We start from the raw sequence: 13,070 nt of genomic DNA, 5'->3' as shown, positions 1-13,070 counted from the left end.
GGAGGGAACGAGTGAGAAAGAGAGGCACACTGCGAAAGCAGGCTACCAGGTTCAGGACTTGAACCACGGCCAGCCATGTAGGTGTCCGGGGCCCTTAACCACCATGCCACCTGCAGGTCCCAGAATATATATTCTTTTTACATTCTCAAGAAAGATTTATAAGCTCACATTATGTTGGGTCTATAAAGTAATTTGGAATTTCCAAAGAATCAAAATTACTCCTTTTTGACACTTAATCTTGAAATACAAGATAACTTTAAAAAACAGCTGAATTAAAAGAGGGAAATTCCTATCTATAATTACATATATTTGAAACAAGGTGAAAAATCAAAGAACTAAATAAGCCATTAAGGAAATGGACATGGGGCCGGCTGGTGGCATGGTAGTTAAGGGCGCTGGACTCCTACATGGCTGACCGTGGTTCAAGTCCTGGACCTAGCTGCTGGGTTTCTCACTTTCTTTCTCTCACTCTGTCCCTCTCTGGTCAAATTAAAGTAAGTAAGTAAGTAAATACATAAATAAATAATGTTAAATAAAATAATTCTTAAAGGCAAACAGATAATGGACAGAAAATTGAATGCCAACAACATGGGTAGATGGAAAAAAATAAAGATTAACTAAATTAAATATTAAACAATATGCAAAATGTTAAGACAGAATATAATAGAGAGTTTATGCCTTTAAAATAATTCACTGATATTCTAAGAAACATGTTAAATTGGATTTTCATCCTTTATAAAACTGCAGTCTTTGGTGTTTTTAAGAAAAAGGGGACTTACAATGCTTTTAACTTATTAATATTTATTCTTGGAGCCAGCAGGTGGCATGATGATTAAGGCTCTGGATTCCCACATGGCCAACCATGGTTCAAGTCCTGAACCTGATGGCTTGCTTTCTCACTTTCCTTCTTTCTCTCACTCTGTCCCTCTCTGGTCAAATTAAAATAGAGAATTTCTCTGTCTCTCTCTGATAAATTGAAAAATAATAACAACAACAAAAAATAAATAATTTTAAAGAAAATCAGAACGGCTTTTAAAAAATATTTTTACACTCAAAAAATTCTAAATGATGAATTTCTACTTCTTTCCAAAGCTCAGGAAACCTCCTTTTTCTGATTAGAAAAGTAATTGTTAAAAAAGCCTCTGTGGGGCCAGCCCCATGGTGCAGTGAAGATGTGTTGTTCTGAAGAGGCCAGATTCCACATAGCAGCTACAGTCAGGCCAGCCTGGAAATGCTCTCTGCAAGTGCACTAGTGCCCAAGATCCAGGCAGCTGGGGGAATGAAGAAAGGGAACTACGGCATGACCAAAGCCTGTGAAGGGAGCTTATATGTGTGACTCTTTCTCTCTCACATGTGCGTGCACTCTATCATAAATAAAAATAAAATTAAAAAGATCTACTCAATACACACACACCATCATACACACAAGCATGTCAGTTTAGTTATGTATTTAATTAACCCAAAAATGAAATACATGTATCTTCCTTATGTTAAATGATGTTAAGTTTGCTGTGTAATTTTGTTCACTTTTTCCCTTCAATGTGTTTCAACATTTCAAGGCATATTTACTCAAAACCATTAGTTAAGTGTATTTTCTATGTTTATTAACAATTCTTATACATACTTTCCTCTACTTTCATCTGTGTAATTATTTTAATATTTGGTTCTCTACTGTCATGTAATTTTTCTTAAAGAATTTTTTTTTATTCATCTTTTTATTATTATTTTTTGACCAGAGAGAGAGAGAGAGAGAGGAAAAGATAGAAAGCAAGCCACTGGGTCCAGGACTCAAACCGTAGTCAGCCATGTGGGAGTCCAGCCCCTTAACCACCATGCCACCAACCAGGCCCAGCATGAAATTCTTACGTGGAAATTTAAAATATACATAGATTTTTTTTTAATCTGCTTGATATTTTGAGTTTTTAAAAAGAAAAAAGTATAAAGTTTTCAAAAATAAAACATGTATACCAGAGGCATATTTGGATTATCTTCATTTTAGGTATGATTATCCCTGGGATAAGATGGTTTTTATCTTCTCTGTCATATTCTATGTTTTTCAAATAAAAAAGTAAATCATATTACATTCAAATAACTATACTTTATATTTAATTCAAATAAAAATTTCATATTAAGTTACATTAAAAACTCACTTCGGCATAAAAGCTCCATTGGCTAGGGAAGGTTCATCATCATCGAGCCCATCAAAGAGATGTGACTTGGCTGTCCCTGTGGTTTGTAAAGCCTTTGGCCTGACTCTGGTAGCAGGACGAGGTGTCAATTTATAATGAGTAGGTGTAGTAAGAGCCTTCTGGGCTGCTGGATTTGTTGGTTTCAATCTCTGGAAAATAAGATAAAAAGCATCAAGGACAGATCTAGTTTAACTGAAATTTATAGCAGTGCTCTTAAAAGTCAGAAGACAAGAGTTTAAACCTCATCTCTTTCATTCCCCCACCAGATGCCTAGCTTTTGAAGCCTTAAAACTGGTAAAACAAGAATTGTCAACATTGAAGATTGTCAACATTGAACTTTTCACGTATGTGAAAAGACAGGTACAAAGATTATAATTTTTACAGTCTTATAAATATACTAAAAATCAATTAAATGTAGTAAAATGGTGAAGTTTATGTTATATGAGTTTATCTCAATAAAAGTATAAACATAGAGAAAGATCGTAGAATGAAACTGTCTTTACGCCTCTGTACTTGATTTTTACTCATCTCTCCAGCCCATATTTCAGCTGATTTATTTATTTTTAAAATGCAGTTAAGGCACTGGATTTAAAAAGTGTTTTGCGGGACCAATAGGTGGTGTGGTGGTTGAGGCGCTGGGCACTCCTACATTGCTGACTATGGTTTGAGTCATGGACCAGGTGGCTTGCTTTCTCACTTTCTCTCTCTCTCTTTCTCGTTAAATTAAAATAAATGAATGAATAAATAAAATTAAGTAATTATTTTAAAAATGTTTTGCAATTTATAAATTACTGACACAATATATTATTGGTATACTTGTCCATTCTCTTCATCCCGTGTAAGCAAAGCTGGCCTACTATAGTTTTGCTTAACAAAAACAAGGATGACAACATTTATGTTAATATTAAGAGAACATATCAAAAAATTCTAACCCAGAAAATTTTTTTGTTTGATAAAACTCAAACTCTTATTTATCAAGAAAAAACTGAGACTAAGTCTTAAGTTCATGTTTAATATTTATGTAATCCAAATCACTCTAAAAAAAGAACAGGTTATTAGTTTTGTTTGTCCATCTTTTAGTTAACATTAATAACTAGGACAAGTCAAACACTAAGTACTAAGAATAAAAACAATAAAGTTGTTATTGAGGGACAAGGCAACATTCAAGTTATTTTCCCTGATACTGAAGAAATAACAAGTGAGTAGAGACACAGCGAAGTTAAGGCTTCATATTGGTTTAAGTGGCACCTCTCCTATGTTTCTATAGCAGATTCAGAATGTTCTACACTTGTTTTCTTATACAGTATATATGAGATCACATAACCATTTCAAATAAGAATATCTAGCTTATAAAGCCAATCACAACTTCTTTACTGCCTAGTAGTGTTCATACTTCAGTGATAATGAAGATTCTCAGATCTTCTTTGTCAACTTTTATAATTCTCTGCATCTGCTTGAAATGTACTGAACTTAGACTTACCAATTTCTATATACACATCAAAAAGAAAGTTAAATGTTACCTCTCCCGAAAAGTCTTATCGAATTCATCTAAGTATCTATGATATTTCTCTATGTTTATATTTTTATTGAGGTAAACATTTTATGTGTGTGTGTGTGTGTGTGTGTGTATGTATACACACACACACACACACACACACACATATATATTTAGAGTTTTTGCCTTAGGGCATGTGTCCTCACCAGATACTAGAGAGAGACAGACAGAGACAGTGAAAGGGAAAGTGAGAAAGCACCCCATAGGGGAAATGGCCATGCCACAATCCCTTCTCCTCCAGGGATCTTGGTCTTACATGTACCTGTCATGATTTAAGAGCCAGGACTCAAACCGTGGTCAGCCATGTGGGAGCCCAGCTATGTAACCACTATGCCATAACCTGGCCCCTGTAATTTTTATATAGATTGTGTGTGTGTGTGTGTGTGTGTATGTGTGTATATATACACATAAACATATATACATAGGTTTTATAAACTTGCTAGAGGGTACACACATTAATCAGAGAGAGATCAGAAGGGGAGAGAGAGAGAGAGAGAGAGAGAGAAGGAAAGTAAGAAAGTACTCCCCACGGAAGATGGAAAACTGCAATCCCTTCTCTTTTCAGGACATTGGACATGCATGCACATTTGCCCAGAATGTTTTTCCAACTGCCAGGTCCAGGACTCGAATCACTCAGTTTGCCAAGTGGAATCCAGCTGCCTTCACCATGCCACTGAATAGATACACACACACACACACACACACACACACACACACAATTTTTTATTGCCAGAAAGCATGATCACACCTCAGTCTATTCAATTTCTTCATCCTATCATGATCTGAGACATGCACACACATACACACATAACCAGTGAGTTTTTTCAAGCCACCAGGGCCAGGATTCAAACCACGTTTGCCATGTAGGTCTGGCCCCATTAACTACCAGGCTACAGGACTGGATCTACATCATGCTTTTTTTAAAAATTATTTTTTATTTAACTCTATTTATCCCTTTATTTGTTTAATTTGACCAGAGAGGGATAGAATGAGAGAGACAGAGAAAGAGAGAAAATGAGAAAGCAAGTCGCCAGGTCTGGGATTTGAACTATGGTTAGCATGTGGGAGTTCAGCACCCCTAACCACCATGCCACCTGCTGGCCCCTACATCATGTTTTAAAAAGACTTTTAGGGGGTCAGCAGGTGGCATAGTGGTTAAGGCACATGGCCAAACAAGGTTGAAGTCACAAACATGGCGGTTTGAAAATCATACAGGGCACCTATATAAACATGCCCAAAATCCTAGGAGGAGAACGGAGGACAAGGAATTGCTGCATGGCCATTCTTCAGGGGGATGATTTCTCACTGTGTCTCTCTCTCTCTCTCTCTCTCTCTCCAGCGAGTATATCCTATGGAAAAAAATACAAATAGAAAAATATAGAACTTTAGAACTTTTATATTCATACTTTACTTATTACATCTAGCTTAGAGGGTTAATAATATAAGAATGAGCTGAGGGATAAATGCGATGACATAAAAAGACTGAATAATAATTTCTGTATCTGAGAAACTTACTATGAGCCAGATATGCATTATCTCATTTAATCCTTAATATTAAACCATATTTCCATTATATTAATAGATGAAGAAAGAGATTCAGAAAGGCAAAATGATTCTAAGTCTCAGAGAGTATTAGTGGTAAAACAAGAATGAAACAGATCAAAAACTATATTCCTAGCACTGAACCACTGTGGGCAAAATGATCATTTCATTGATACTAGAGTTAGAAGAGATTAAGACAAAGTTATGCAGAAATCAAGAGGTAAATTTTTTATTTTATCACTTAGGAGCACTTAGGCTGACTTTAGAAAAGTCAGGCTCTCTTAGCCAAAAGTTTACCATAAAATGATACCATCTTCCCTGATGGCTTTCAAAACTCTCATCTCTGACCTCTAGTCAGAGCTCATTTTCATAATCTATTATGCTACTTTCCAGATACAGCAGTTTACCCCCCAGGCCTAGTGAAAAGCATGAATATGTTTTTTAAAATTAAACTTTAGCAGGCCTCACGGTTAAGGAAACTGGATCCCACATGGCTGACCACAGTTAAAATTCAGGCCCCAACGGTTTGAAAAATTCACTTGGCACATGTGAGCATGTGCCCCAAATCCAGAAAGGGTGAAGAAATGGAACAGGGATTACAGCATGACCATGCCCCACTGTAGGATGCTTTCTCTATCCTCACTCTACCCCTGGTACAAACATATGCCTACTGGCAATGGAAAAAATGTTAATCAAACCTAGCTTTGGTTAATCATTTAATCTATACAAATGAAGAATTACATTCTGCACATTATATGTTTCCTCTGACAAGATATTTTATAGAAGTATCACCGAATTTACCTCTTCTTTCTTCTTAGGGTCTGACATGGGATTCCGAAAGAGGGGAGAGTCTCCAAAAGGCGAGTAAGTTAGACTATTGATGTGCTGTTGGAGAACAGCCTGCTGGGCAGCAGAAGCATTTGGATCTGTCAACGCTATTCAAAACAAGAAACAAAAAAGTTCAATGCATTTATAAGAGAGAATTCAACACTCTTTTCAGAATATGGTCTTCAAAATGTTCAGAAAAAATGAATGACATTATTTGAGGTGGGGCAAATTGTGGAGAAACATCAAGAATCAAAGGCTTTGAGTAAAACATGCAGACATTCCATAAGAAACCATACACCTTTCACAAGAGTTACTGGGTCATTGGCAAAGTTATGATGCATTTTTGCATAGAAAAAACATGTCATGACTTCGCCAACAATCCATCACATTAAAAAATCCACTTTGAAGATGTCATCACTTATAATCTTTAAAATGCAAATTAACATTGGTAAAAAAAATGTGTTTACCTCACTATCACTGGCACAATATGTAACAAAGTTATAGGTTCTGACCTCTAGAAACATTATAGATTGATTTCATGTATGGAAACAGTATGATAATATACAGAGAAAATACAGTTTTTAAATTTCTTTAATATAAGAGTTGTATTTTTCTTAAAGTATACATCTTTTTTTAAAGAATTATTTTATTTAATTTTATTGATTTATTTTAATTGGACCAGAGAAGGACAGAAAGAGAAAGAGAGAGAGAAAAAGCGAGAAAGCAAGACGCCAGGTTCGGGACTCAAACGGTGGTCAACCATATGGGAGTCCAGTGCCCTTAACCACCATGCTACCTGCCAGCCTCTTTTTACTTTTTTTTTTTGCTACAGGGTGTGTGCGCTCACCAGAAAGACAGAGAGAGACAGAGAGACAGAAAGCAAGAAATCACCCTCCAGGGGGGTGGCCACACCGCAATCCCTTCTCCTCCATTCTCCTCTTGGGATCTTGGGCATGCAAGCACACGCACCCAGAGTGAGTTTAAGCCACCAGGTCCGGAACTCAAACCGCAGTCAGCTACATGGGAGTTTAGCGACATAGCCATTATGCTAACTGCTGGTCCCCATACCTTTTATTTTTGAGAGAGATTTTTGCTATAAAACACAGAGAGAGATAGAAATAGAAAGACAGAAAGTGAGAAATCACAGCCTTTCCCCCCAGGGGAATGGCCACACTGCCATCCCTTCTCCATTCTCCTCTTGCGACAATGGGCGGGAACGCACACACACCAACAGGCTCAGTGAGGTTTTGTTTTTTTAAAATTTTATTTGACTTTATTTATTGAAATAGAGGGACAGAGAGTGGGGGAGAGGGGGGAGGGAGTGAGAAAGCAATTGCTAGGTCCAAGACTCAAACCGCAGTTGGCCATATGGGAGTCCAGTACCCTTAACTACCGTGCCACCTGCCAATCGGATACCCGGTGTTGAGTTTTAAATCTCCAGATGCAGGATTCAAATTGCAGTTGACTACATGGGAGTCCAGTGACATAACCATTAAACCATCTGCTGGTCTCAATTGCATATATCTTTAACCCCTTAGAATCTGAAAATGATCTGCATGTCCAACTTTATAGCTTTAAAATCATGACATATGCACATGGCACGTTATATAATTATTAAACATAATGACATTCTGCTTCAATAAAGAAATATGAAAATATCTTTGAGTTAGTAAGTGAATATTCCAGAACAAATAATATTATATACAGTACGAATAAGGGAGAACTTCATACAAACAATAAAAATAGATGCTGGGACCAGCATACCAAAAAGCTCAATCATAAGCAAATCATGATTAAAGGGGAAGGAAAAAGTATAAAAGTCTTCTGATGAATCAGAAGTAACTAATGACATATTTATCTGGAACATAGTTATCACAAAGAAATTATAGTAAATTGGTTTTGCTAATCTTTAGGCAGTAAATGTAGAATCTCTGGGTGGATATTCTAAGAAGGCAGGTTTTGGTTTCTAAAACACCTGAACAAAACAATGGACAGGACTATCCTATAAGGAAGTCACCATAACTAAGGTTTGAAAACAAGTAAGGTCTTCTCAGAGTAAGAGAAGATTTAAGCTCTAGAACACCTTCCAATTAAACTTGAAGAATGCAAAAAAATGTACATTTCAAATGTTAATACAATTACTTTAAAGTAGGCAGTAACATATATGTACACAACTACAATATTAAAATTCTTAGGAGGCCAGACAGTGCAGCAGTAATATGTAATACTGTGCAAGGCAATCCCACATTAGAAGGTTCAAATCTAGAGAACTTCCTAAGTTCTGCAAGCATGCATTTGCCCATGATATGGGGACTAGCTTGAGGGTGAAGGGTAGATCTCGGTGCTGAAATACTGCTAGTACCTCTCATTCACTCTTTCTGTCTTATCCATGGGAGAAATAAAATGAAATATTAAAACAAACAAATGAATTTTTATGTAATGACTTTTTTCCCCTGGTTTGCTACAGTGTACAAACACTCGTCAGAGAGAGATTGAGAGGGAAAGTGAAAAATCACTTCCCAAGGGAGATGGGCCATGCCACATTCCCTTCTCCTCTTGGGACTTTGGGTGCCTATGCACACACAATAGCTGGTGTTTTTTTCAAGCTGCTGGACCTGAGACTAGAACTGTTTAGTGGGATCCAGTCACCTTAACCTCCATGCTACCTGGTGGCCCATTGTATCAGAAACTTTTAATTCTCTTTGGAAAAATAGGTAACTTATTCAAAGCTAGTGAAAAGCTATCCAAGAAAAAATGTCAGATAATAGTTATGCTACATTCTTCTACTGAAAACCACCAAAATTAATGAAAAGAAACAAAAGCATCACCTTTAATGATAGAGCTGATTCTAAAGTTTATATAAAAATCAATTATAATTGTAATTCACTTCCTCTCCAAAACCATCTATAAAATCTATGGTTAAAGGTCAGACAATGGCATGGTGGTTAATATAGCCAGATTCCATATGGCCAACTGTACATATGGCCATCTGAGTCCTTGACAGGGCATCTTGAAAACCATGTCGTGTGTGGTTGCCCAACATCCTAAAGGAGGGAGAACTGGAAGAGAAAGTATTACTGCATGACCATCCTAAATGGGGGGGTGCTTTGTCACCCCCCCACCCCAGTGCCTCTCCAGTAAGTACACATGACTTCGGGACAAAGTTTTTAAAATAATAAAAATCTAGGGTTAGGGACCAGTAGTTAGTGCAATAGCTATGTCGCTGGACCCCCACGTAGTCGACCGTGGTTTGAGTCCCGGATCCGGTGGCTTAAACTCATTACAGGCGCATGTGCGTGCATGCTCAAGATCTTGAGAGGAGAATGGAGGAGAAGGGATTGCAGCGTGGCCATCCTCCCTGGGGGGTGATTTCTCGCTTTCTGTCTCTCTGTCTCTGTCTTTCTGGTGAGCACACGTCCCCTATAGGAGAAAATCTCTACATAAATAAATAAAATCTAGGATTAAAGAAAAATAATACATACTTATAAGCCTACAATGACCAAAAAAAAAAAAAAGGAAAAGGAGCAAATGAAGAGAGAGGAAAATGTAACAAACTTCCAGGGTAAAGAAAAGAACAGCAGCGACGAAATAGGTAGAGGAAATCACAGCATCAAGTACAAAGGGGATTGCAGTAAAATGGAGCATATCTGCCAGACGGAATCCCAGAAAGGTTAGAGATTGAGTAAGAATGCCAGATTTGATGGGTCAGCAGGTGGTGTGGAGGTTGGGGCGCTAGATCCCATATGGCCAACAACAGGGTTCAAGTCTGCGCAGGAATATCCAAAATTCTAACAGGAGAGTGGAGGAAGAAAGGGACTGCAGCATGGCCATTCTCCCCAGGGGGTGATTTCTCACTTTCCCCCAATCTGTCTCTGGTGAGTGGATGTGCACAATAGCAAAAGAAAATAAAAATAATGCCAGATTTGGTAAAGTGGAACAGAAAATGGGAGGAGAAAACGATCATTACAAAGTCTATGTTCAAAACTATACCTTGCCCTTTTCTAATCCTTAATACTTAACAGATAGAGTAAAATACCAAAGTGTGCCTCTGCTGAAACCAAGTAAAAACACTGAAAGAATGAAGGCAGCTAGTAGCAGTACAGCACATTCAAAGCTAAGAATATGGCACAAAGAATGTTGATACTACTCTTAAGAATATGAGGGGCCGGGAACCAGCAGTTAGTGTAATGGCTATGTCGTTGGATTTCCACGTAGTCGACGGCGGTTCGTGTCCCGGACCCGGTGGCTTAAAACTCATGCCAGGCACGTGTGCGTGCGTGCCCAAGATCCCGAGAGGAGAATGGAGAAGGGATTGCGGCGTGACCATCTTCCCTGAGTGGTGATTTCTCGCTTTCTATCTCTCTGTCTGTCTCTGTCTGTCTGGCGAGCGCACATGCCCTATAACAAAAACCTCTCCCAAAAAAAAGAATATGAGGGGCCAGCAGGTGGCATGGAGGTTGGGGTGCTAGACTCCCATATAGATGACCATGGTTCAAGTTCTGGACTTAGCAGCTTGCTTTCTCATTTTCCTTCCCCCTCCTTTCTCTCTCAGTCTCTATCTGGTCAAATTATTAAAATGATAATGATTAATAATGAATAAAATTAAATAACGTAAAAAAAAATATGGGGCTTAGGCTAGCAGGTGGCATAGTGGTTAAGGTGCTGGACTTGCACATGGTCAACCACAGTTTGCATCTCAGACCTGGCAGCTTGCTTTCTCTCTTTCCTCTTTCCTTTCTCTGGTGAGTACATCTGCTCTAGAGCAAATTTTTAAAAATAAGTAACGATAATATTGATAATAAATATAATTAAATATTTCTTTTTAAAAAAAGAATTTACAGGCTAGCAGGTGGCGTGGAGGTTAAGGTGATGGATCTCACAAAGCTGACTGTCTGGTTAAAGTCCTGGTCTTGGCAAAAACCTCTCCAAAAAAAAAATTCTAGGAGGAAAAAAATTTGTTTAAGAAAGGTACACTGAGTAAGTGACAATTTGTCCATAAATTGTGATAAAATGCTGTTAAATTGAAACTTTTATTTACTGTTTTAAAGAATTACTTAATTTTATTTATTATTATTACTAATTAAAATTTGACCAGAGACAGACAGAATGTGAGAAACCAAGCCTCCAGGTCTGATGCTCAAACCTAGCTGGCCATATGGGAGTCTAGCACCTTAACCACCATGCCACCTGTAGATCCCTATTTGCTATTTTTATACTGTTCTCTAACCAAAGACTGGACAATAGTAATAGTTAAAAGGCAGGATGTTATCAAATTTATCAATATATATATATATAAATAAAAAGACAGAAGAAGAATGAGGAGAAATAAAGAATAGAAAAGGGTACCACACGAATATCCTCACCTAACAGAAGAGCTTCAAGAAAATACTATTACCAGGTTGACAGAATAAGAAGTAGTACTCAAGCACACAGTTTACATTTGCAAAGGTTTCTCAAATGTCATACATGTATCATGATAGTAAAGGAGATGAATTTAGTGGTATAGAAAATACATTCTTTTCTTCTAACTTTGTATCTATTTTGTAGTTGTCCTTCATTCTTTTCCTACTAACTTTTTATGTATCTCATAGTTGCTCTGTGCCAGAAGATACCAGTTCTTCATTTCTGGTGAAATAAACTTTTTTAAAAAGAATTATTTATTTATTTTATTATTATTATCACTTTCTCAATTATTATAAGGGCACATGTGCTTCAGCAGAGAGAGAGAGAGGGAGGAAGCAAGAAAAGAAGTCACAAGGTCTAGAACTTGAACCACAGAAGGTCACGTAGGAGTCCAGGGCCTTAACCACACCATCTGCTGGCCCCAAAATATACATTTCTTGAAAAAGAGATTTAAATTAAGATTAATTTGACAAGTTAATCAGAAATAGGTAATAATAAAGGTGGTAGGCAGACACTGCAAAACGTGGGAATGAGCATTCAAATTAAATATGAAAAACACTTCAAAACATAAAACTAAATTTAGGAAATTTCATAAATTCAGAAAACATAATTCTACTGGAAGAAGTGAATAAAGAAGGCAGAGGTAAAAAGTGACCTAAATTCTCATTTACCACAAATTAAATGTATTTAGAATTAAAGCAAAACACACAATATAAACATATCATTGGGTGCTATGAGTAACAAAAGTTGTTTCTTAGAAGGGATAGGCCTCTAAGTGGGGAAGCTGGAAAGGTTAGGATTTAATAAGCTCATGATTGTTTAATGATGGCACATACACACTGCTTTGGTATAGAAGGGAAAGGAGTAAGGTAGAAAATCAGGTCAGCACGTTACGCATTAGCAAGGAATAAACCGAGCAAAGCCTTCTAAATTGACCAACACTTACCTACTGGGGCCTGGGGGGCTCCAAAGCCCAAAGTGGCTGTTGTGGTATTAAATCCAGGGGCCCCAAAGGCTCCTGTACCAAGAGGCCCTCCGATCTTAGGTTGGTTGTTCCCAAACAAAGATGCCTGTCCAGCACCAAGAGCTATGGAGACAAGAGGAAAGAAAAAAGCGCCACAGAAGAACCTTTGAATGTTGTGCCAGAGGTCAGTTACTTCAAGTACAATACTTCAAGTTCATAAATGGCCACTCATTTCAACAAAGAAACTAATACAGTTAAATGCTAACTAAGCCAGGCACTGTACATCATATGCATCACTGGCAAAATCTTAACCTCTCTGTGATGCAGTTTCCTCTGCTAAAACATGAGATAATACATAGCTTAGATAGTTATCCTAAGATTAAAATAAGCAAACACATGGTAAAGTATTCAGAAATTTCGTATATATTAAACATTATTAAGTATTAGCTAATATGCCTGCAATATAGGAATTATTTCCATTTTATACATGAGGGAAAAAAGGGTTTAATAATCATCAGCTCAGTGTCACAAATGTAGTAAACAGAAATGGGGCTCAAACTCAGGTGCATCTGACAAAATAACTAGGGCT

General features: G+C 37.3%; 1 protein-coding gene across 8 annotated transcripts in view; it reads right to left on the bottom strand.

Annotated features, from left to right (window-relative positions):
* NUP98 (nucleoporin 98 and 96 precursor) overlaps window positions 1-13,070 on the bottom strand; it is a 128,805-nt gene that overhangs the window by 63,257 nt on the left and 52,478 nt on the right. For 6 of the 8 annotated variants that reach the window (XM_014590408.2, XM_014590414.2, XM_014590415.2 and 3 more), the window contains 3 exons: window positions 12,464-12,604; window positions 6,088-6,221; window positions 2,151-2,338 (listed from right to left, as the gene is read on the bottom strand). In XM_014590408.2, the coding sequence (XP_014445894.1) occupies window positions 2,151-2,338; window positions 6,088-6,221; window positions 12,464-12,604 (463 nt within the window). The remainder of the gene's footprint in view (window positions 1-2,150; window positions 2,339-6,087; window positions 6,222-12,463; window positions 12,605-13,070) is intronic. The other 2 variants (XM_014590416.2, XM_027773987.1) reach the window with 1 other exon arrangement.

Source organism: Tupaia chinensis, unplaced genomic scaffold (genome assembly GCF_000334495.1).
Source record: "Tupaia chinensis unplaced genomic scaffold, TupChi_1.0 Scaffold000047_1, whole genome shotgun sequence".
In the NCBI taxonomy this organism is placed as follows: domain Eukaryota; kingdom Metazoa; phylum Chordata; class Mammalia; order Scandentia; family Tupaiidae; genus Tupaia; species Tupaia belangeri.
Note: the sequence above shows the minus strand (reverse complement) of the source record. Positions and strands in the feature narration are given on the sequence as shown.